This window comes from Mytilus edulis, chromosome 4 (genome assembly GCF_963676685.1).
Source record: "Mytilus edulis chromosome 4, xbMytEdul2.2, whole genome shotgun sequence".
Classification (NCBI taxonomy): Eukaryota; Metazoa; Mollusca; class Bivalvia; order Mytilida; family Mytilidae; genus Mytilus; species Mytilus edulis.
This window is the reverse complement of record NC_092347.1, coordinates 64,772,863-64,799,710: the sequence shown is the minus strand read 5'-3', so window position 1 is coordinate 64,799,710 and position 26,848 is coordinate 64,772,863. Positions and strand designations below refer to the sequence as shown.

The window sequence follows — 26,848 nt, the reverse complement described above, 5'->3', positions numbered from 1 at the left end:
CATTCATATTCATTTAACTATTATGATATAAAGTCAGGAAAAAGTTTCAGGAAATTTTGTGGACAGGAGGTATTTATGAACCAAAGAAAGTCCAGGCTCGTGTTACTCGAGACTCTCAAATAAGCACTGTGTGTATTTTTTATGTGTTAGTTTTTTTGTTATTCGTCAATTTTCTTTTTAGCCAGTTTTTGTCTGTTTTTTCTTTGGGTTGCAATTTTTGATTGCACATTTGGTTAACTTCAGATTCTTTATTTTAATGTTGGTCACTAGTATAATAAGGTACAGTACTGTACAATCTACCGTTGTATTGCTTTTTTCTGTTGTTTTTAGCGACTCACACGAACAACATTGTTGTGAATAAATCTGCAAAAATTGAGCTTGAATTTTATGAATGCGAGGCTTTGATCAGCTGAATCTCTGTTGTCTGTTTAAAATCATTTGACATTTACTTTAGAACAATATCATAAAAAAATCGTTTTTCATGTAATGAGGCTAAACAACAAACAGAAAAAAACGTGATAAGTAAACTTTATGTATCCAATTACTTGATTATTTGCAATTAGTTACAGACATCACATACGAATCGGGTTTATAACTCTTTGATTATGTACATTTTGCATGGAAGTGGACAATTAAGAACTCCAAATATGATCGTATGTGTCAATAAACAATGCCATAGATGGACGTTTATCTTATTTTGCATTAATCGAAATAGTCCTCGTAATTATAAAAGACCTATTCAAGTTGATTATCTCTACTAAGGAATAACATCTTCTGATTCCGTTAATGCAGTTTGTCACTATCCTGTCAACGTAAAAGCCAGCTAGGACTAGATAATAACATTTAAGAGTACTCGAGTATAAAACAAGTTGATGGTGCAATAAGAAAGGAACTAAAAGGTAGAGGATATCGAACTTACCGGAGTAAGTAGGAAATCAAGTTAGAATCAAAAATTGAATTGTGTGTTCTTACTGTGTGAAGTTATTAGTCATTGGTCTGCTTATTTTTATATCAGGACCCTTTAAAGTATAAGGAAAGCATCCAGATAATGTGTTGAAAAGTAATTTCAGTATAACAAAGAGTTCTATAAAGGCTACAACAGTCAGTCAATTAGAGGATTTGATTGAGAAACAAAGTGGAATAGAATAATCATGACTCGTAAACAATAGCAACAGAAATTATGAAATATGAATAACAATTATTCTTGAGAAATATCTTGAAATTTATGATTAATAGACAAACTCGTATCGATTAATGTAAGCTGTTGCAATTCTTTCATATTATTAAATGGCACACTGAAATACTCCTGAGAAAATTAAACTCAGGTCGTAAAATATACAAATGTATAGTTTAAAACAATCAAATTAAAATAAATGACTAGAGACTTTTTTATTTAATTTCTTGGTACTAATGATTTATCTTTGATGCATTGTGGCACACTGAAATACTCCTGAGAAAATTAAACTCAGGTCGTAAAATATATAGTTTAAAACAATCAAATTAAAATAAATGACTAGAACCTTTTTTATTTAATTTCTTGGTACTAATGATTTATCTTTGATGCATTTTCATATATTTCATTTAAATAGTCCGGAAATTAGTGCAAGCAAAATATATGCTTTGACCCATGTGTTCTATCAAATGTTCAGTCAAGTAAATTATTTTCTTTTACATTTTTCAAAAAGGGATTGTTTGTAAAAATTGATGAACACATAAGATATGGCGTCTTCTGTATCCAGCAATAGTCGTTATTAAACTAAAATAAAATGGATAATGTTAACTCATTGGTTAATTTGTTTAAATCAATGGCAAGTTGCTGCTATTGATTAACTTTCCGTGATTGTAAAACTACATGTACATATAGGAATAATGAGATTCACTGACAATTAATAGAATTATATCTTTGGAGGTCGTATATTTCTTAACGAAATAAAAACAAGCGATTGAAAAGTAGCCTAATCACTTGATTTTTTGGCTTTTTACAACAGAATAACATTTTTTCGAGGCTTGGAATAAGTCATCAGTTAATGCAAGCTTTCCTCAATGTCCGTTTCGTAGACAAAGTATTACGAATGATAAAATCAACGTGAAAATAAAGATTGGTGCATAACTGGGATAAGGTTAGATGAGCATTTAGTTGTATTTTTGCCTCCGTATTTTATTTTTCCTGCATTTTATTGGCAATACAACATACTAATGGTGATCAAAGTATTTAATATGCATTTTGATTTCTCACGTTTTTCGAAGAAATATCCAGTTTTTATGTATTTACCTATAAATGAAATTATATTGAGGAATTACAGGAATAATGGAATTCCTTTTTTGCATTATCGATCATACGGTTTATAGATTTTAGATTTGATTTTAGACTTGATCCCGTAAACATGCAGGCCTTGATTATTTGATCAAATAGCAATTTTTAAGACGGACAGATAAGCAGTTACAGCTTATTACCTATCATTAGAAAGCACACAGACAATTTTCTACACAGAATGCAATAAAAACATCAAAAACAAAAGAGATGTAGTATGATTTCCTACGGGACCATGATTAATTAAGACCAAATGACAAAGATTGAACAATGACAGGCCACTGTAGTTCCTTTAGCAATGGAACAAATGTAATCTGTAATCTACAAATGGTCACAAAATGTTGTGAGGTTTTATGAAAATTCAATAAGTTCTTTTGCATAGTCATGTCATAAGTAATTAAAAAAAAACACCAAAAAACCGTCTAATACGTTGGTTTCATGAACAAAAATGTGTCTCTGATATAATCATAACGACAATATCAGATAAAGTTTACGTTAAAGTTACAAAACTCAAAGTAGGCATTAGTATATAATGTCATCGGTCCACGACAATCCATACTTTAAAAAAGTGTTGTATTCAATATCTGATTGTACTGTTGAATTTTGACCTGTACAGCCAAACGAGAAACTGTAATTGTATTATACGAGAAAATGAAATTTTTCACGTGATAAATAGTCACAAATGTTTAGATAATTATTTAAATGCATGCTATGATAATCTTTTTTCTAGTAATTTCTATGATTTAACACTTCCTGGTATAACTATAAGGTTTTTATTTTCTTTCATGGTCCCACATTACGAGCTAAAGTTACTTTATCTGTCCATAGTGTTAATTTCTCACGAATGAAAACTATTTACTTGACTGTTAATAATCACGGGCAAACAATTTTATCTTTTTTAATATCATCTCAGAAGTCTGATATAACAAAACATATTATCTAGTATGCCACATGAATGTTTGTACAGAAACATGACGTTTTGTCGTGTTTCCTGGAATCACACAATACCATTACACATATGCAGTAATGGTAATGGATTTCATAAATAAAGACAAAACCAAAGTATTACAAAACCAAAGTATTCCAAAACATTTTTTTAATGAATCTTAGTAAGAGGTTGCGCATCGAGACAAACCACGTCCGCTCGATAGCAAAGTTAGCAACACATTGAGGTTGCAGTTGCGCTGTACTATCTCATCTAATACCGGAAGTGTTATGACGTAATATAATTTTTTTTTAATGATAACCTGGTGCTGAAAGTTCGACATGATACAAAAGATGAAAGAAAAAATTAACACCAAACTACAAAGAAGGAAAGGCAGATTCGGATATAAGTATTAAACCGAACCATCAGTAATGAAATCTTTAGCTGATAATATCTACAAGACCATAGTTTCACTGCACCAAGTTCTTAAGACTTTAAACATCAAATGAACATACATGTACATGCAGGAAATGACATTATCAAAGCCACTAAACCGATAGACATAATCTTAGGAAAAGGTAAAATTATGCAGCATGTTGAAATGAGAAGAGATCAAATATATAAGAATAACAACAATGTCAGGAAATAACTTCTTCAAAGGATAAGAAAAGATAAAAAATTCAGTATGTTTTCAAAGGAATGTGAACAATACAAACATGGTTGGAAAATACGTTACTTTGTCTGTTTGTTTATTTTCACACATTATTGTCAATATAATGGAAATGTATGCGACTTTCAAACAAGTGAGAGGTTTATCAAGCTATAAAAGCAGCCCAGTAGTCAGCACTTTGGTGTTGACATGAATATCAATTACGTGGTCATTTTTATAAATTTCCTGAATATAAAACTTTAAATATTTGTAAAACCTAAGGACTTTCTTATCCCAGGAATAGATTACCTTAGCCGTATTTGGCACAACTTTTTGGAATTTTGGATCCTCAATGCTCTTCAACTTCGTACATGTTTGGCTTTATAAATATTTTGATATGAGCGTCACTGATGAGTCTTATGTAGACGAAACGCGCGTCTGGCGTACTAAAAGAGGGACGAAAGATACCAAAGGGACAGTCAAACTCATAAATCTAAAACAAACTGACAACTCCATGGCTAAAAATGAAAAAGACAAACAGAAAAACAATAGTACACACGACACAACATAGAAAACTAAAGAATAAACATTATAATTAATTAATTAATAAATTATAATCCTGGTACCTTTGATAACTAATTTATGTACCATTTTCTACATAAGTCAATGTCAGTAACAAATCAGGAAGATGACCGTTGTTATCCATTCGTTTGAGCTATCTTTAACTTGCAATGTTCACTCCAAGTAACCTAATAACGTAAAGTAAAGGGAGCATTGAACACTCACAAACATGTTTATCACCGACACATTAACGTTGTGGCTCTAAGAATTCAAAATCCTGTAATTCAGTAGTTTTCGTCGGAACCCATTTATAAATAAAACTATTATATATTTCAATTTTTCGAGTAAATTACTAAAGCTTGTATAAAATGAGTCTTAAAAAAACTCACCATGGGATCAAAACTGTATCATATGCCCTTAACAAAGATCAGACCAATCGATTTCTAATTTAAGTTGTTCATCATTTTGTCCTTTCGGGCATATTACAGCTGAATATACGGTTAAGGGTTGTGTTCGTTGTTGAGTTACGCATGCTGACCTATAATAGTTATTTACATCCACACACATGTCTGTTGGTCTCTGGTGGATAGTTGTCTCATTAGCAATCATACATCTCATCCACACACATGTCTGTTGGTCTCTGGTGGATAGTTGTCTCATTAGCAATCATAAATCTCATCCACATACATGTTTGTTGGTCTCTGGTGGATAGTTGTCTCATTAGCAATCATACATCTCCTTATTTCTATATTGAGGCGAGCGTATGTACGATATTTAAATTTACTATCTTTCTACATGATTAAAATGAGAACGGCAGGACTGCACGTATAAACTTCTGCTATTGTAGGACTCGATGGATAAGACCAAAAATACATTTAATTAATTAAGGCAATATTCTGCAATGAAACAAAAAGGAGTATCAATGTTTATGCCTAAATCACTTGTACATGTACAAACTCCAACAATTTTGCAAAGTCTTAGTGGAATTTCCTTTACAAACGTCTTTTGAAAGGCCTATATTAACATTCAATAAACGATAATCCTAGAATATATCCAGCCTATATTAAAGACCTATTACAAATATATATGCTACATATTTGTACATGTTACCATCACCAAATAGACGTGAAGGTTTGAAATATGCGACAACCTTAGTACCAGATCGATTTTAGAATAGATCTTAAAAGCATCTTAAATCATATACACAGGAGACAAAATACCGAGTTAATACAAAGTCTGTAGCCTTAAGGTTTGTTTTAAACATATAATTAACCTATTGGTCAAGAAAATAATGGATTCAGTACAGGCAGTAAAAGCTATCTTCATAGGTTGTCCCACTGTCTGGTCAAAAGCATTAGTTGCATTGAACTTGAAAGTACTCCAGTCCCAGTTTTCAGTGATTGTTCTCAAAAACTTAATGCAGAAAAGAATTTTGGTAAAAATAAATCATTTCCATAATACGTATTTCTTGAAAGAACATAGCCCGCTATATTAAGACAGAACGACAACAGATGCAAAACAAGATTGGAGAAAATAACCCAGTTAAGATAACGATAATTGAGTCATACGAAAAGACTCTCATTCAAGAGTTTAATACAATACTGCACTTCTGTGCTGACGTGAATTATCATTGGTATGGTAATATTCATAAATTAATTGTTTTCAAAACTTTTGAACTTTTTAAATACTTTAAAGGCTTTTCTACCGAAGGAATAGATAACCTTAGCTGTAAATGGCAAAACTTTTAGGAATTTTGAAAATCAGGTAAGGGCGTATTCATGTTTCCCTTTTAATTGTTGATCTAACCTATCCCTTAAGAGAAAGTAAAGGTTAGCATATGTAAACTTAAATAACTACTTCGGAAAGTTAAGTTCACTGGTTTTGGTGACATTTGCAACCACGCGTCTTGCAATTCCAAAGTCATACAATGTCGTTTGTATAATGTACTTTGCATGACTTAAACATCAACAAAGAAAATAACCACATACATGTAGTAACAGTAACAATCACCTACATGTAATTGTTGAAGCGACTGTAGGACTTTTTTATTATTATCATTGATAAATAATTTTTAGCGTTTTCAGTTTACCTTCATATGTAATCTAACGGCCTAGTTAATGAAAATAAAAAACATATGACAGATATGAACCAACACCAACCACTGAAATACATGTTCTTTACTTGGACAGGTACTAAAGAATATGTAGGCAGTAAACATGTTAGTGAGTGCTCAGCCTTCCCAGAACTTGGGACAGTGGTGTGACAGCACAAAAGTACAAATTGTAAAAATCAGTTACAGTTGGCTTAACTTACAAATGATTGGTACGACTCACAAAAACAACTAACATAAAAGCACCGAACTTGTATACACTGAACGCTTGTTCAAAGTCAATTACAACTAATAAATAAATCATGTTCGCCAAATCTAAAGTGTATTGTCAGGATATACCTACCATTCACAAGTTGCTCTAGTAATGATTTTTCCAAATTATTTCTAGTAGACATGGATACTGATTTCTTAAGACCTCGGGAATCATTACATTTGTTATTCCCCACGCATTTGTTCTTCACAAAATGGCAGTAGACAAGTTCTAACGTTACATAATGGTAACATTAACAACATGATAACTGATGATTTTGCTGTGAGTAATTTTACCCAAGTGCAAGTGTTCTTCTTTCATTTCCCGAAATGCTGAATACAAAGTATAGTGTGATTAATTGATTATCTTGATTGGTTTGAGAGAGTTAAGTATTCATTGCTCGTATATCATTGTCTGGATTTGTGATCTTTTGGACACAATATCAATATTCCCCGTCAGATCCAGACACTGCTTGACCACGAAACTATTCATTTATCAGATCACACATTTGTTTTAACATAGACTCTGAAAGGACATTTTTTTTGTTCCTATAATTGGTTGGCGGGTTCGTGATGGCATTTTCAAATACGATTAATTCCACCAATGAAGTGCAACTATGTAACGCAACATCAATGTAACACAATAAGGTTCGATCTTACGACATTGTACACATCTAAATGGTCATGAATTATTTGGCATTGGGCTTAAATAATAAAAAAAAATCAATTAATCAACTACATAAAATATTTTGTGATTTTCTGATGACATATAATGACATCTTTCATTTTATTCTATCTAGTTACAGGTATCCAATATCACTCACTCGGTATGGCCATCGACAATTGTCAGATTAAACTATCAAACAAGCAATAATTTAGAATCACCCTTCTGCATTCTCCTACTTCCCGTCTTAGAACCTATTAATTAGGGATAACCTTCATCAATCAGTTAACACTAACTTTTAATACAAATGTTGACCCCTTCATATAAACTAATTTTCTTTGATCCCATAAATACCATGTTGGAAAATTCATTATCGTTAATGCAATTAATGGCAGTCTCAACAGAAAGTAATCGTATTATTCGTGAAAAACAAGTTATAACCAACATGTAAAATCATTGTTTTATTTCGCAAAGACAATTACAGCTGAAGGTTACTTTTTCAATTAAGAAAATGAAAGACAAATATAAATATTTACAAAAGTTTAATAAAATATAACGGTTAAATAAAATGTGATATTTAAATTAGTCTTTCAATTGGCAATGTCGTAACATGAAAGCTATAGATTATCGTTTAATTCTAATAGAATCTAGCACATCATGAACTATATTATCCTAATGGTACTTGTCCACGCTGCACAATTTTAAAACACTAGTCTTCTATTAAGACAGAAGGAGAATCATGGCCGTTTAATACTTTAAGTCTATAAAGTATATAAGTACATGCAAATCGTCATTGTTATCAAGTTCTATGTCATATTCTTGTATTTTTTTTTATATTTATGATGGCTTTGATAGAGGGTTGCTGCTTTTCAAGGAATCTATTAAACCAGGAGTTCCAAATGGTAGAATTAAACTCATTCCTTCGCAAACTTCACAAACGTCATCACGAGTTTTGGATAATCTGTTTCACATGGTTCACATGTACCCACTATCTCGTCCTCAATCCTCAAATGTTACCTTCCGAATAAGACTGATCAGCGGGTTTTTACTAATAAGAGCAACACTATGGTGCCACATATGGAGCAGGATTTGCTTAACCTTTCGGAGAATCTGAGATCATCTTGATCCGTGTTGCCCAGTCGTTATCTTTCTGTGTTATGTTTAGTGTAATGTTTGTTTATCTTTTATTCGTTTTTTTATCTTTCCTGTCATTGTCAGTTGGTTTTCAAATTGTGAGTATGAATATCCCTTTCTCATTTTCTACTTCCCTTTTGCATCGATTGTGTTGTTATAGGTCAGTACAAATTCCTTATTAAGTCAGGGTTTTTTTCACAATTGAAGAAAACAGGACGTGAGTGTGGATTCAATTGCACGGACCATATCCGTGGTCATCTGTTACAGTTAGCACGGTAGTATTTGTAATCCTGAATTAATGTTGCTCTTGTGTGTACCCTACCCAAGTTAATGTATCTGAACAGTGTGATTGGACACAAAATACCAAATCTACTGAACATGCTTTCCTAAACTGAGGGATGAATCAGGTGTAGAAAAATAAAATAACTTTACATACAGGTCAAAAAGAATTTTTGAGATTTTTTTTTATATTTTGAATTCACTGCATGATAAAAGACCTAAAAGCACGAAAACCTTAGTATAGATTTTCAAAGATAGCAAAAGAAGTAAACGGTCATGCATATATATGATACCTATTTAAATTTATTTCTGAATAAAATAATGAAAGTATTTTGGTTAACTGTATATGTAGAATTTTTGGCAGTATTAGAAAGTGATGAAAAATCTAAAAAGGCTACCATTATCCCTTAGGGTCAGAAAAAATTGTCACCTACGGCTATTCCATTGCGGTCAACCAGCTCATGATGACACCCGCAAACCTTAAAAGGGATAACTTCAACTCTATCACTAGGAACTATTGGTTCAATAACTTCCTTATTATCAGCAACCCTTTATAAAGAGAATTGCAAGCTCTGAAATATGGTCACAAATGGAGCTATATACTCCATAAAAAATCCTGTGATCTCAACCTACACACGCATATAGTCAATTTCTAATTGTTATTTAAAAATATGGGACATATTGAACTGTACAGTATCTGTTGGATCCTTTATTTTAAGTTCGATCGGATGGACGAGGTTAACACATTAACCATAGCCTGAATTTTCTAGTGAGAGAACATCATCTATATTGCAGAATTTAAGTTTAAAGTACACTAGCTGGATGTGCAATCATTCAGAATTTGTCTTAACTGTTAAATTTTTATGGTTTAACACATTGCATGTATGATTAAGTTAAACGTTATTATGTCGTTAGCCGCTGGTTAGCCGTCAGTGTCATTATTATTTAAACTGTTTAAACGATAGTTAGCGTGTCAAAGAAATTTTCTGGGCATTGCTGTAATGTTTTAAATGTTTCTACTTTATTTCCTCATTGATTAGTGTTGTTCAGTTACAGTTAGAAAAAGTAATTCGATATAATATAAATTGGTCTTTTCCTGTAGATGGCGACGTATCAGTCCGAAGATCACAGAACGTACAAGCTTCTATGTGAATAATACCGAATTATCTGGATCAAGGCAATCTTACACCGATAACAAATGAATTAATCAAATGTTTTGACGTAACAATATAAAATTTAGCACCAATATTCTTCGACATTCCTCAGCTAATTTCACCGGTTTCCGGAACTGTAATTGCTTATTTGTACAATTTTGGTTTTTGGCCTGTTATGATCTATGATTTACGGGAAATAATGTCATTTGTAACTTGTAGATATAACTCATAAGTAACTCATGGTTGGTACGTAATTGAGTTATAGATTGGACAAAATAGATAATTCTTATGATAAAAATGTAGATTATGTTTGTTTGGTAGTGTTGTTGCATGACAAATTTTTCTTTTGACAGTTGAAATTAATTTTACTTAACAAGCCGTGCCAATAATGGAACACACAGGCACTTGTCTCAGAAAAAAATTTCCTATATATATAACACGTGTTATATTAAGGCATATAGGGATTTTTCTTTCTGAGACAAGTACCTGTGATGGAACACTAACTAGTTATAATACATGTTTGTACCCATTGGGAGTTACAATGTCCCATTGGTGACACCGACTAAATGAAGATATTAAACACGTACGATTCAGATTTTAGTGCCCTAGACGCTCATTTTCTGAAATAGTAATACCATTAAACATTAGGTAAACTAAGGTATATGATGGTATGTATAGTATACATCATTGGCTTTCAAATGTTTGGCTTTGATATTAAGTGATTTCGAGGAAGAGAAATCCATAAAAGCACTACGGATTCATAAAATTCATAAACTGTTATATACATTTTTATAAGAGCATTGGGAACAAACACAAAAAAGATTTGTTTAAAATCTGACTAAGCCCATCTATGCTTTTAGGTAAAAACATTTTAAAGTTTTGAACAGCAGTGTCATAGAAAATGACAGTATCGATAAATCATGTCATCACAGGGAGGGGTGCTTCCTTCTCAGCTGTCGGAAGTGGTATCGACCAAGTGGTTGTACATAATAAAGCGTACTTATTTTTACCTCCCACATTTAGTGTTCTATCATTGACGCTTAATTCCCAACACAAAGTGTGATGGCATCCTACAATATAAATTTAAAGCCGACAGTTTTGATTTTGTAATAAAAAACAAATAGTATTAGTTTACAGATTAAATTAATAAACAATGTTTGATCTGTTTCACCTATCAAATGTAAATTGAGCTTTATTCATATTTATTTTGTAAAAGTACGCAATAAAAATTGAATCTGAACACTTAATCCCGTACACCTTTAACATTCTCGTCGTCTCAAATATCACTTCAGTCCTATCGTTTGCAGTGTAGAACCGTGAGAATTGTGAAACAAAGCGAATTTGGAGACACATTAACACACAATGATACGATTATTTACTCAAATGATACCACTGTTTAAATATTGGTGATCTATATTTTACCGAATGGGAAACAAACAGATCTGGTTAGTTTATTCAATGATTTGTATTGACATTACAATGATATAATTACTAAAATTGCAATTTTATTCCTGTGAACTTAAATGTGTTAAGGGACCTGTCATGTTTTACCAAACACTGATAGACAATCAGAATCAATGGATAATACAACTGTCAATATTTTTAACTATATCTGTCTTGTAGTATGATTTTCACTTCCATCGTGTCGTCTTGTGATTTCCGGCAGTATTCTTTCTTGCTCAAACGATTAAAATTAAAATGTTTAATTAAAAACACGTACTTGAGCGGAAGTATGAAATGAATATCGACCGTAACATAAAAAGTACCAAAAAAAAAAAACCCAATGATTTAAGATTTCTTAAAATTTTTCTGAGTGTTTCTTCAGTCTCTTTAATATAGATACGAAGAGTGAAAATAAACAACAAGCTTATTAATAAATATTTTACTTAAATAGTTATCAAAAGTACCAGGATTATAATTTTATACGCCAGACGCGCGTTTCGTCTACATAAGACTCATCAGGACGCTCAGATCAAAATAGTTAAAAAGCCAAATCAATACAAAGTTGAAGAGCATTGAGGATCCAAAATTCCAAAAAGTTGTGCCAAATCTTTCGCTATTTGCATTTTGCTTGTTGAAGTCTACGACTAGACTGACTTGGACATTACGGTTCATTTTTTGAATATAGTTTTAAGGTTTTGGTACTGAATTCCTTGTTATGACATTATTTATCCAATGCACAGCTGTATAGAAAGTAACTATTTCTTGAAGGTTTAAATGCATTCTTCTTGATATTGAAAGTCTACTGATGTGTCAAATTTGAAATACTGTATACAAATTTCGTCGGTGTGAATGTGTAGCACCAGAGACGCGCTTGTTCTGTTGCTCATGTGTCTACGACATTGTTAAATATCTTTCAAGTATTATTTTAAAGGCATTTTAACATTCCCATTCGAATTATTACATCATCATAGTCGACGTAAATATCTTTAAAATGAGGACACGTGAATTATTTACCGAACAGAAATCAGAAGGTGTCCCTTTCACAACTTATTACTTTCATTCATGGTTTTAAAACGAAGAAGTAAATGGAAATTCCTAGAATTTATGCTACAAGAGACGGCAAATGAATCTGTTGGAATTGAAAAATATTTAAACTGATCATCATTAAGATAATGGAAACCAGAAACTACAGTTTCAGTGATCGCGATCTTCCATGAGATAAAAACAAAACATGTTTGCCACCTCTAATACACCAAACAAGAACAAAAAGTGTTTTCCCACCTCTAAAGTGTAAAAGAATTCAAATTAAATTCAAGGGAAGATATATTGTTCTGTGTATTGTTTGAATTTGTTTAGATTATGTTAGATTTAAAATAATATATATATTTTACATATGAATCAATACCTTATTGAATGCTAGATTTTAAATATATACAGTTTATACAATTATTATATTTTGTATTCATAATATTCACTTTGACAAAACATTACAATTTATGATGATTCAAATCATTGTCCATATCGAAGCAATCCATATGTATTATTCAAACTTTATTAAAAAAAATGATGATTTAAGATAATACATCCCACATATTTTATGTTAAATCGATTATTTTTATATGAAAACAGATTTTTGATTTGGAAAATACTGTTGCATTCCCATGTACTAAAATTTATACCAAAATTAGAAGTGTATTACAGAAATCTTGTAGGAACAAAAATTGGAAAATTTAGAAATATAATGGAAGTTAGCATTCAGACTTGAAGAAACATTTATCCGTAATACTTAGCTCTGTCTATGAACATACGGCTATATGCATATAGATCATAGTATAATGTATATAACATTTCAAATAATTTTATTTTGGGTACATGATTGTCATTGGAACATGATTGTCATTGGTGCATGATTGTCATTGGAACATGATTGTCATTGATACACGATTGTCATTGTTGCATGATTGTTATTGGTTGTGACTGGCTCTTTTGGTAACAGTGAATACACTTGTATTTTGTTTATAGTGTTTTTGTAAGTTGGGTTTGTGCCTTGTCTCGATCTGATGATTCGAGCCCTTTTAAATTGATTTATGCTGTAATATCATATTTATTTATCTTTTGCTGTTTTGTATATAACTAGACCGTCGGTTTTCTCTTACATTTTGTCTTGTCGGTGCTTTTATAGCTTGCTCTATGCAGGGTATTGTCGAAGACCATAGAGTGACCTATACTATAGCTGATTATAATACTGTCAATTAGTCTCTGATGGATATGTATCTTATTTGGCAATCATACCAAATCTTATTTTATATACAAGGATTGTTTTAACTTTCAAGCTCGAATGATCTTACTTTAAACTTAAAGTATTGTTTAGTATCCATGAAGACAATACGACACAGTAATAATTTTGATTCATGTTGAGGGAAAATCCAGTTCCATAACTTAGCTTTTTATAAACATTAAAACAAGATTCTCAAACGTATGCACAGAAATTTAAGCAACAATATCTTTCGATTTTGATTTTGTTTAATAAATGTATAATATTATGACGTGATTCTCATTCTATCGTACCGAATCCTAATTACGTTAATTCTTTCTTAAGTATATCTATGCAATACTTAAAATATCATTAACTAGCACATGAGAGAAGATGCACCCTCACGGTCAGGAAATAATTTGCAATAACCATCGGATGCAATATGTAAATCGTGAGCACAATGGAAGTCATTTCAACTTTAATGACTGACTATTTACGAATTGTAATCTCTAACAAGGAGTAAATAGCTAGAAATAATCAGATGCATTGTTTACCAGAAAATATCTCTCTTCAATTGTCTGATCAATTCAAAATACTTCCATTTTTTGTTGATTTTATTTCGAATCTTACTGTGGATTCATTATTATTCATTGGATATCAAATATTTCTTGGCTTTCGTGAAATCAAATAACCACGAAAAGGCACGTTTTCCTCAATCCTCGAAATTTGGTACCTGTCCAACGAAAATAAATGAATTCAAAATACTTTCATTTTTTGTTGATTTTATTTCGAATCTTACTGTGGATTCATTATTATTCATTGGATACCAAAAATTTCGTGGCTTTCGTGAAATCAAATAACCACGAAAAGGCACGTTTTCCTCAATCCTCGAAATTTGGTACCTGTCCAACGAAAATAAATGAATCTACAGTATTCTATTTGATGAATAAAAGGAAATGGCTTGTAAATGAAATTCAACGTAAGGACACACACATAGTTTGGATTTAAACCTTGTTAAAAATGTATGTGATTATTTGACTCGAACAGTTGATATTCACGATTTGACACTATAGCGATCCAAACATAGTTTGGTTTTAAACATTGTTAAAAATGTATGTGCTCATTTGACTAGAACAGTTGACATGTATGCATGATTTGACATACTGATCCGTCAACATAGAAGCCCTGGAAGTTATACAATGGACAAGTTAGAATAAATAGTTTGGGAATGAGTTAGTAAATAATAAATAAAACGCCACTATATGGAACGCTGCTTTTAGTGCCATTTTCACTTAAAAATGTTTTATCTTGCTGTGTCATTATTCTCAGCAGAGAATATCATAATTATTTTATTTAACGTAAAATTGATCTTATCTGAATTGTATTTTGAAGTCAAATAGCCAAAGCTTTTTCATCGATACATCAGTTTGATTATCTTTAAAGGAAAAAAATATGAAACACACTTTGCCATTTTCATTGCTACATTGAACGATCATTAATTTCGGTTCGTGTAACAGTCAAAGTTATGTTTACAACGATTTTCTGTTTCTGTCCATATTCTGCTGAATACGACATTTTCATGAAAATTCATCTGATGTTTTATTTATATAATGTTAAGTTTGATCATTTAATTGTTTGTTTAAAAAAAAAAAAAACACCAGTTAATGTGATATATTATACTTTATACAAGTTCTTAATTTTCCACGCAAGAATTTTGATATAAGATACCTTTAAACATTTGCATATCATAACTTAGAAGTCCTAAATGTATATTATCTTAGTGTTCTGTCAATAAAATTGATTTTTCATCTTGATCTTTCTGGCTTTCTCATTGTCATCTTATATCAAACAATTATCACGGGTTCCTGTAGTTACAGCATACCCTAGAGAGTATCTTCAAAGTTAAAGTTTATTAATTCCGATGCCTAACGTAAACATGTAAGAGATATGACATGTATTCACATGGAGACAAACGTGTCAATGCGCAATTACAGTTGTTTACAATAATTTTAAGTCATGGTGTTGTCAGTTTTTTTTTCGATTTTTGAGTTTGACTGTCCCTCTGGTATCTTTCGTCCCTCTTTTATTTACAATAATTTTAAAGTGTTGTTGCACTTAAATAAGTGAAGTCAAATTGCACGTGTAATATGGCAAATTCAACAAATAGCGTTTTTTTCCCAAATATGTTTGATAAATTGATGGTATCGGTTACCAAGTTCCCTAGCAAACCATTTAAAACTAGGAGAATCAGATGAGAAGAAAAATTTTAATCGATACTATCTGATTTCTTCAGGAATCCTTTTAAGCGTTTGAAACATGTTAGCATGTTTCCTTCAATGAACATAAAAGAGGGACGAAAGATACCAATAAGTCAATAAGTACATTATAAAGTTGTACTTTCCGTCTTATATAGAAGTTAATAAGGACAAGTATCAATCAGAACCGGTTATTAAATATCGAATATATCTCAAAATCAATAATTTAAAAACCCTGATGATAGCTTATATGTAGAGAATTCTGATATTTAAACGAAGCATATAATAATGTACTAGCCGATTTATTGGTACATATAATGATTGTAGAGTTAAAATTATGATGGAACTAATACGTTCTCTTCCTTATTATATACTGCATCTTGACGTTTAGCATGCAAGCAACAACAAATCAATTCATCGGTGTGAAATATTTATGGTACAATGTACATGTACTTTACACAAATATGTACAACTTTGTTGGCGTTATATGTTGCTTGATATATAGCTGCCATTCGTTCATTTAAAGCTGTATTATGATATTTTATTCAATTTGAATGTATGCTGGGATTCCAAAGACATTTACATTACAACTAAAGTAAGAAAATTAATTTATTGAAACCCTACTCCAAGAACTTTAAACATTTTGAAAATTTAGAGCACTTGTTTTGGATTTCAAGAAACTTGACTGCTTAATTTGCTCGCTGACTTTCAAAAAAGTCTTGCTATTGTGATTACTTAATATGATAAATAACAAACCGTATTTTAAAGTTTCAGGTGAGCTGTTTCAACGGCATCGTCAAACAACATTTGCACCTGAACGGAGAAATCACGTGACAGTGTATAAAGGGGATACAGCTGTACTTACATGTGGAATCCGAAATTTGGGCCCAAAGACAGTGAGTAGACACAAAACTAAGTATAACTAACGACTTTTTGTACGAGCAATTGGGTACACTGTTATGTTTTTACAATGCACACAAAAACAATTACCTCTTCACTAGAGTTTAGCATTTATGAGTGGGTTTTTTTGGCACACAAGAACTCAAAATAGGATCAACATATTTGTACATATATATATATATATATTCAAATTCAAAGTATAAAACATTTTTTGTTTATGCCTCGCTTATGATAAAAGATGATTTCCAGTCTGTGCATACGTCCGTCCATTTGTCAAACAGGTACCAGGCTTAAGTTTTTGGTAAAGATACTTTTTAATAAGTTGTGGTCAATCAAATTGAACATTATAACACATGTTCACTGTTATGTGAACTTTTAATTTGCAAAACATTTTGTGTTTTCTCAAATTTTTTTGTTCTCTGAAAATTGAAATATGATAGTGCAAGCTGCGAGGCACAGGGTCCTTTTTAGTGATGGTATCTGACTTTTCCTTCTTCGAAACTATTTGCAACGTTCATGTCAGTGCTTTAATTGTACTTACAGTACTTTAAGAATGTGAAACTTGTTTAATATCGTTTGATATAAAATCCTAATACGCGAATTGAACATTATTACAGTTGAAGTCGGGGTCCAATTCATGCAGACATAAAATGGATGCAGAAATGACACAAAAATAACCGATAAACAATGTACCCTATAAAGCTTACGTTTGTAATCTAATATATTAATGGTATTGTAGCGTGCATGATGTTTTGTAAATGGGATAAACAAACATCTTGTACGCTTGATATCATTTATAGGAATTGATAAACAAACTGGTAGTTAACATTTCATAAAGTTCATTTGTTTGATGTTAAAACAACCATTTTCCAAACAGTGGTAGTTAAAAAAAAATATGATAATCTTCAGATATATTGCATACGCACATTCTGCATGCATGTATCGTCCTACGTGTATCGTGCGCGTGGTCAGTTTAAATTCTAGAAAGGCTGTTTGTTGTGTAGATAAAACTAACATTTTCGGTTGGCATTTTGGTTCCACAAGTCTCAACTGATTATGTCGCTAAGACTATGAGCAATTAAGAAACATAATCTAAGTGATGATTTTATAACTTAATCTCAAAAAGGGGAAGAGGGATCACAAAAGTAAAATAACAATATACAAAAACGAAACAAAACAAAACAATCACACATGATCATTAAATGTACAAAAGTATACAGCGAATTGACACGACACAGCAAAATAAGTAACAGGAAGTTAAGTGCATGACACTTAAGAATGTTTTGTATTTTAAACGAACGCTTCTGGATGGCTGTGCAAATAAAGCATGCTGTTTAGTAGCAACTTATAATAATCAAACGACATTTGCTTTCAAATTGGTGTTAAATATTCTTGTAGAAATTAAATCGATTTTTAAACAATAGTTGCAACAGTTTACACATTACCTTTTCTTTATGTTTTACTGTAAATCTGATAAAATAGTTAATGACAAGGGAATATTTAATAATCCCTAAAGTTATAAAAAAAAAATCGTTAGTTTCAGGCTTAGTTACAGTAAAACACAATTATTTGATTATCACTAACACAATATTGCATAAAATTGTTATTTACAAATTTAGAGACAAATGTATATAATCATAAGTTTCTGTTGTTTAATTTCTCGACATTTAGCTTTACTTTTTTGTTTTTACTATTCGATAGGTAGCTTGGCGCAAGGTTTCGGAAGACTTCCCAATATCCGTTGGTAGAATGATGTATGCTCCAAATGATGAAATGAGCATAGATTATCAGCAGATTGATCACATGACTCATGTTAATTTAGTAATAAAAAAGACACTCCCATCACATTCAGGCAAATATGAATGTCAACTAATTTCATCGGAAATTCAGCTTCATCACGTAACTCTTACGGTTCTTAGTAAGTACTTTTTTTAAGTCTCGGTGTTGTATTTTTTGTTGACTATAAATAGTGTGTGGTTGACGCTTGTTATTCACTGTCTTTTTATTAAGTAATTTTATCGAATGAACTATAATTCAACATATATACATTGTTCAGGCCTCAAAATAGATTATATTTAGTTTTTATTTTTAAAAATAAAGTATACTTTTGGGGCCCTTCATAGCTTGCTGTTCGGTGTGAGCTTAGACCGTGTGTTTAAGACCGCACCTTGACCTCTAATGGTTTACTTTTATAAATTGTCACTTGGTTAGAGAGTTGTCTCATTGGCACTCCGTCTAGTACCACATCTTCCTATTTCTATCAAACAGATTGTTAACATCTAAGATGCAATGCACTAATAATTTAATTTGTGTTATAGAATAAAAACCGATGTTTATGAATAAAAAATAATATCAATATTGTTGATTTTTATTTTAGAGAAACGGCCTGTGTTTAAGCAGTGTAAGTATAATTGATCAAAATAAGCTAAATGCACCTTCTTTCAGATTTTTTTTGTGTATTCGTCTGTTTTCAAGTTAAATTGTTCCTGAGGAAGTTTTTTTTCTGAGAAAAAAAAACTGTTGCGTTATAAATGAAAGCGCACTGGTACAAATATATGATAGTGGAAACAGCATCGTCCTTTTGCAGATTGCCAATTGTGTGTAGCCGTTTTATTTATTGATTATTACACCAACCTATTTAGTACATTTATTACACATACACGTTCATGCGATTCTGCATTTGTAGATTAAATTAAATAGTATGTGTCTAACATTTGGACAGCAATTAGACAGTTAATAGCATATCGCGACCAAAAAATTATTTACAACCCTGAGAGCCATATGACAGTATGAACTAGTCCGACGCTTAAGTCATATATTTGTATGAATCAAGGAAATGGCCTACATGTAGGAATAATTAGCCTCTACCCGAATTCATAAGGAGATTATGTTAATAAACTAATGAAATAATAAACCTTCCAAAATATAGTAATGCTCTGATAGGTAAGACTTCGTTTTTGTTCCTATTCCACAAGCGATTCCCGTTATTAAGCTGAAGACAAGTTAGATTAGGGTAATAAGTGGGTGAATTAACAGCAATAAATTGGTATCTGTGAATGGGGTAGAACATATAAATAACGGGACAAATACAGGTTTTTAATCCTTTACCCCCTTTTCGATTCCGATTGGTCGTTTTCACTGTCGTATTACAGGCATTAACTTAAAGGCTAGTGACAAAATTTTCTACTTTGTATTCAAATTTTTCAATGGTTATATTTCTTTTCACAGCTATATTTCTTGACGGATCAGTGTACCTAAGTCCAAAACAACGACTAAACTTAACTTGTAATGCTACTGGCTCAAGCCGTGCCCCCGAATTTATAGACTGGTTTCATAATGGGAATCTCATCGATGAGCGAAGAGATAATTGGAGAAACAGAGCACAGATTTTTAATTATAAACCGGAGGTTCCTGGACGTTCACTAATTAGTCAACTGACAATTGAACATGTTCAAACTAAAGATGCCGGTGTATACGTTTGTCGTAGTATGACCCCTAGTGTCAACAGTGGTGTTGATACAACAAGTATCACTGTACATATTTTAAATGGTATGTACAATTACTGTATTATTATATATCATATATCATATGTTATTTATATAATTTTTACAAAAGGCAATCTTACCTAATCTTCCCTTTTTTATACATTATAACAATTACCAAAATCAAAATTGAGAATGGAAACGCGGAATGGCCAATAGGTCTTCAACATAGCGAGACAAAAAAACACCCTGTACGTATTAGTTTGTTCAAACATGCAACTCAATGCCTTCAGAGTATTTACATTGATTGCAGGATTTGTGTTATAATTTATTTAAGGGACATTTAAGTGTAATAAATAGTGATGATCAATTAAAATACAAGTTATAAGGATTTTTTTAATTCGTTGAATTAATGTATTGCTCCCTCGTGTTAATAAACTCATCCTAGATACCAGGATTGAAATTTTGTATTTACGCCAGACGCGAGTGTCGTCTACGATAGGCTCATCAGTGACGCTCGTATCCAAAAAGTTAAAAAGGCCAAATAAAGTACGATGTTGCAGAGCATTGAGGACCAAAATTCCTAAAAGTTTAACCAAATACAGCTAACTTATAAAGGTTATCTATTCCTGAGGTAGAAAAGCCTTAATACTAAAATATATGATAAAAGAGATGATTTTTCCTATCGTTAATTATACATTTTTAGATGGTGACGTTCCCTTGTCACCATCTTACGGTGTTTATATATCTCAACTTGTACGATTCGCTCGTGTATGTAACAATGTTTTAGATTTTAACGAGAGAAATTTATGTGTTTTACTGAAAAATTATTACACCAGGGTTTTCGATATCACAAACTAGTCAAAACATTTACAAAATTTTATCATCGGTATAAGGACATCATTCGTAAATATAGCCCAACATGCAGACTTCTTATACGTTCAGGTTTTTCACATTCAATTTTTTATGGAAATATTCTTTATAAAGCACAAACATTTCAGTATTCACTTCAGTAGCTAACAAAACCTTTAAATAGACTTATTAAGAAGGAATATAGTTACGATATTGTTGTCAGGTCATTAAAGACTGCATATTTTGGCGTTAATATTGATTCACTTATAGGGTCTTTGCATCGGAACTAAACACATTTATTTATAAAAACCAGTTGTTGGCATGACACGGGTTATGTTCTTCTCATATATGTTATGATGGTATGATACAAAACCCCTTACGGGAAGGATTGTGCCTGATATTCATATGATGATTACATAATCTTTCAATCAGTTCAATTGAAGTCTGGAGCTGGCATGTCAGTTAACTGCTAGTTATTTATGTATTATTGTCATTTTGTCTATTTTCGTTGGTAAAATCTTCTAACATCAGACTCGGACTTCTCTTGAACTGTGTTTTAATGTGCGTATTGTTATGCGTTTACTTATCTACATTGGCTAGAGGTATATGGGGAGGGTTGAGATTTTATAAACATGTTTAACCCCTCCGCATTTTTGCGGCTGTCCAAAGTCAAGAGCCTTTAGCCTTTGTTAGTCTTGTATTATTTTTAATTTTAGTTTCTTGTGTACAATTTGGAGCTAAGTATGGCGATCATTATCACTGAACTAGTATATATATTTGTTTAGGGGCCAGCTGAAGGACGCCTCCGGGTGCGGGAATTTCTCGTTGCATTGAAGACCTGTTGGTGACCTTCTGCTGTTGTCTGTTCTATGGTCGGGTTGTTGTCTCTTTGACACATTCCCCATTTCCATTCTCCATTTTATTAGTATTTCAAAAATTCATAAGTTTTGTAAATAGTTTATTTATAAACATGACCATATCAATGATAATTCATGTCAGCACTGGGCTGGTGATACCCTTGGGGAATTAAAACCCCACCAGCAGTAGCATCGACCACGTGGTTGTAAATAAACTCATCATAGATACCAGGATATTGTTACTTGGAACATGCGTGTTGCTTTCCAGTAGAGAAGTGTGCGTGATATTTGTTTCAGATCTACATTTGAATATATTTAGCGCAACACAGTTCGTTTAAAGAACAATGCTGCATGGTATAGGTTGAAGACAACATGACATGGACAAATACTTTTCCGTAGCGGAATTCGGCATTGTTGGTTTTAATAAATGTGTATCCAAGAGTGTCACATTCTTTTCGTTAATCAGAAATGTAACAGTAACATTTTTGATCATGTCTAACTATACTGAACAACTATCAATCAATGTAAAAATCAAAATATATGTACACAATTCGCAATCAATAGTATTGAACGTAATTCAGTTAATGTATGTGCTGCATCAGACTTACGTGTATTCCCTTTCAGACAAATGATTCGAACATAGATAAAGCATACCACGATGTATTATAATTAAAAAAATAATTGTATATGTACAATGTATGTTAAATGTGTTAGAAAAAAGGTGAAACATTTGAGTTAAATCAGGGTTTTCATTTTGTTATCATTAAAATTTGTCATTTTCCCCAGGACAAATGCAGAATTTTCTTTTCTGGGCTGCTTAGAAATAGTTTATACAACAGAGGAAATTTGAATAAAACTATTTATCAATAATACTTTAGAAACCCATACCAAAATGGTATGCTGTACGGTAATTAAGACTTTCATATAAAAATAAAATGTTGAAATACAAAAGGACACTTAAGGATCCTAAAATTTTAAGGAGGTTTTTGAAGGATCAAGAACTCTTACTAAATGTAGTGATATCACGACATCCCTTGCGTGATTACGATAAAATCACTGACATATTCATTATTAAAAAAAACTGTGTGTCGTTCAAATTAAATTGAATGACTGTTATTTGATTTTAATTGCAGTGCATATTTAATTGCATGTTTTAAAACTTTGACAGTATAAATTAGATATTCAGATTGAGATTAAGGCTTCGGAATGAGATTATTGTTCGACGAAGATTTACCGAACAAAACATCCATGTTGCAATATCGGAACGTTACATCAATTTGATAATTATGTTTAAGACTGATGAAGTTTTTATTTCCCGAGATCTTTACCAGCTCAGTAGTCAGCACTTCATGAATAATCATTGATATGGTCATAATTTATAAATTATTTTTTTACAAAACTTTGAGTTTTTAAAATACTACGGTGTTTTTACCTCAGGAAAGGAAATACCTTAGCGTCAATTGGCAAAACTATTAGGAATTTTTGGTCCGCAATGCTCTTCAACTTCGTACTTAATATGGACTTTCAACTTTTTTTTTAGTCGAGCGTCACATAGAAGTCTTTTGAAGACGAATTGTCTGGCGTTAATACAAAATTTTAATCCTGGTTTCTATGATAATTTTATTTAAAATGTTTATTCAATGAAAATATGAGTCAATCATAAACTAAAAAGTAAATGTTAGTTGCTTTCATAGATAATCTGCTTATATCTGTCATGTTAAATTCATAATATTAAATACAAATTACCTAGGCGTCAAGTTATCATCTTGTTTTGCCATGGCACTGATTAGAAAATAGTCAGTGTTTCTGTTGCCTTTATGATGATTGGGACTAAGCGGAAAACTATAACAACTAGATTGTATAAAGCCAACGAATTCAGAAAAATATAAAACCTATAAGAATGTTTTACCGGTATATCTGAATTTCAAACAGAATTGCAACCTTACAGATATATATCATTTATATTTATGTATACATTTAGGGAGTTCTGGTGGGAAATGGGCATCTTTCCATTCAAAAAAAAAAAAAACAATTATCACTTGTATTCGTTGTAGACGTTGCGCACATTTTGCTATAGATTATCATAAAAATAAATACGTAAAGAGACTAGAAAGTTCATGTTTGGTTGAATTTATTACTATAGACTTGAAAATAAGGATAGTTAAATATTAACCCGATAATATGTAATACATCACAGTCTATGATATCTTATTCGTAAATATGCATTTATCTTTTTCAAAATTTGTTTCAAATTTGCTAATTTATATTCTGTTTGTCAGCTTTCATAAATTTCTGTTTTAAGTGAAAGACATTTTTAATCAAAAATTCCTATTTTAGTAAACCTGATAGTACTCAAACATTCCTATTTCAGTAAACCTGATAGTACTCAAACGTCAAATTTGAATTTCATACTGATTCTTTTCTAATTTTATTTCGCAGCAGAAAAAGATCACATGAAGAAAAGAGAAGGTGAGTAGTATATTAGCATATCAGCTAGTAGTTTATACAATATATTATGTATTTCCGCTTTATTTAAGCTCCAACATACTGCCATAAAGAGCAGGGTTCTCTGATATAAAGCAATAATTACAAGTTTATAAAGAAGGTGTTCTGTAAGCTTCGAATGCTCAAAATTCGAGACATTACTTATCCATTCGCTTTGTCTGATTGTACAATATTGTTATAAAAAGTCTTAAATAATATTTGCGTACTGGACTGTACTCATCTGTACTCGATCATTCTGGTATTGTCAGCTTATTGAAGGAACTGCTTTTACAAATATACACGCGTTTCAAGTAACACGAGTAAGTTAGTGCGGGTCAATTATTTTAGTTAGTTTAATATAAATTAATTGTTTGTCTTTTAGGTGGAGGACATAAGAAGGTAGCAAATGAACTGATAAAAGGCGATAAGAACAGGACATTCAGATTACAAGGATGCTACTATGTTGTGTTACTCGCTATAATATTTCAGATATTTAGCTAACGTATTTAAACAGGATAAACAGTTTTGTGCCTTATGAGGAGAAAGCTTTTTAAAACATGTGTTTTGCGGTGCAAAATGAAAACAATTTGCTAATTAAAGTTTTGTTTTAGAGCCATCATATAGCAAAACAAATAAGAGAGTAAATCGCGCGCATTTGAAGGACCAGGTTTGGAATTGTTAGAATACGACCATTCGTACTAGTTTATTTATCTGTCGAGTTATGTTTATTACTACTGATTTAGCATTCCTATAATACAAATGATTGTCAGGATTCGTAGATTACATTGTAATTGGTGATTGGATCAATATGCTATATTTTGTACTTCAAAAGAAAAGAGTTTCTAAGCAATTTTCTGCTGTCAATGTTTATATTTTTAAGTTGATTATTTGATAATGTTTTTATACATACAATAAATATTAAACAATGATAGAAGCTGTATCCACTTTAAATGGAATGCATTGAAAGGTACCATTGACGTTTCTTTATATTGTTAAATAGTTGTAAATATTTGAGTAAAAAAAGACATTTCAAAGGATGTTGTTTTTCTATAAGTGTATTTCAGTTCTGTAAGGTAAAATCGATCACTTGTTAGAAAAAGATAGTCATCAGAATTATGCATAGAGCTGTTTTTAATAAATACGTTGTTAACACTAAAATGGGTGTTTTTGGTTTGGACTACACTCAATAGTAACACATTGTGTCCATTTTTGTATATAAATAGACTTTTGCATATATAAATTTTGGATCATAAATAAACAAAATATAGCTTTTTGTTCGGTGTAAGCCAAGGCTCCGTGTTGAAGGCCGTACATTTGACCTATAATGTTTTACTTTTATAAATGTTATTTGGATGGAGAGTTGTTTCATTGGCACTCACACCACATCTTCCTATATCTAAAAATATGTATTGTGATAACATTGTAGCTTGTCAGTACATTAAGTGTATTTTTTTTAAAAATCATACAAATACTACATATAGTTAACAACTTAAAAGGTCTCTAAAATATGACTGATAAAAATCTCATTAAGAACCAGAACGCAACTGTATACGTCTGGTAATTTAGTTTTTACATTTAATTTTTGTTAAATGTAATTTTATATTGTAGAGATATTTTAGTCAACCATCTGCACTGTATATCATAATGATGAAATACGGAACCTATCCATAAACTCTACTAGTTGAGAACGGTTTAGAAAACAAACTAAGAATTAAGTCCCAAGTTTTTAGACATACCCCTAGATTTAAGAAATATTGGACAAAAAGGTCTCTGTGTTTTCATCATTCAAACAATCATTATGGTTTAAAAGAGATAAAATATCTTGAGCACCACTTCCTAAACCAATAGCCATGCATTGTATTATCATACTGTTACTTCTTACTATTAGGTTTATTGTAAGTTACACTATATTACTACAAATGTATCATCATTTTTCATTAAAAAAAAATATGAAACAGATATTTTAGCTGATTTGTAAATATTGATTCTATGTATAATAATGATGGGAAAATAATTTTACAATAAATATTAAGTTTACTTTTTAAAGCAGCTTTATTTCAAAGCCATGATCAATTATTGAGTTGAAATAGAGATATGCTGGTATGATATGACCTTTTGTTTTGAACCTTTGAATTCGCCGATCACATGTATCAAAGGAATGCTTCAGAGTCACTTACATTTAATTTTCTGAAAACATATTTTTTTGAATTGAAGGATACATTTGATGCAGGCCGATAATCATTGAAATAAAACATCTCAAATCGCCTTCTCTAAAACCTTCTCAT

At 31.3% G+C, this 26,848-nt stretch overlaps 1 protein-coding gene across 1 annotated transcript in view; it reads left to right on the top strand.

The window, feature by feature from the left end:
• The window catches only part of LOC139520235 (kin of IRRE-like protein 1), a 42,858-nt gene extending 16,249 nt beyond the window's left edge, over positions 1-26,609 (top strand). Inside the window, exons 2-7 of the mRNA XM_071312717.1 lie at positions 16,757-16,884; positions 18,590-18,806; positions 19,266-19,289; positions 20,117-20,437; positions 24,519-24,548; positions 24,946-26,609. Of these exons, the coding sequence (XP_071168818.1) occupies positions 16,757-16,884; positions 18,590-18,806; positions 19,266-19,289; positions 20,117-20,437; positions 24,519-24,548; positions 24,946-25,064 (839 nt within the window). The 3' untranslated portion in view covers positions 25,065-26,609. The remainder of the gene's footprint in view (positions 1-16,756; positions 16,885-18,589; positions 18,807-19,265; positions 19,290-20,116; positions 20,438-24,518; positions 24,549-24,945) is intronic.
• The last annotated feature ends 239 nt before the right edge of the window (positions 26,610-26,848 follow it).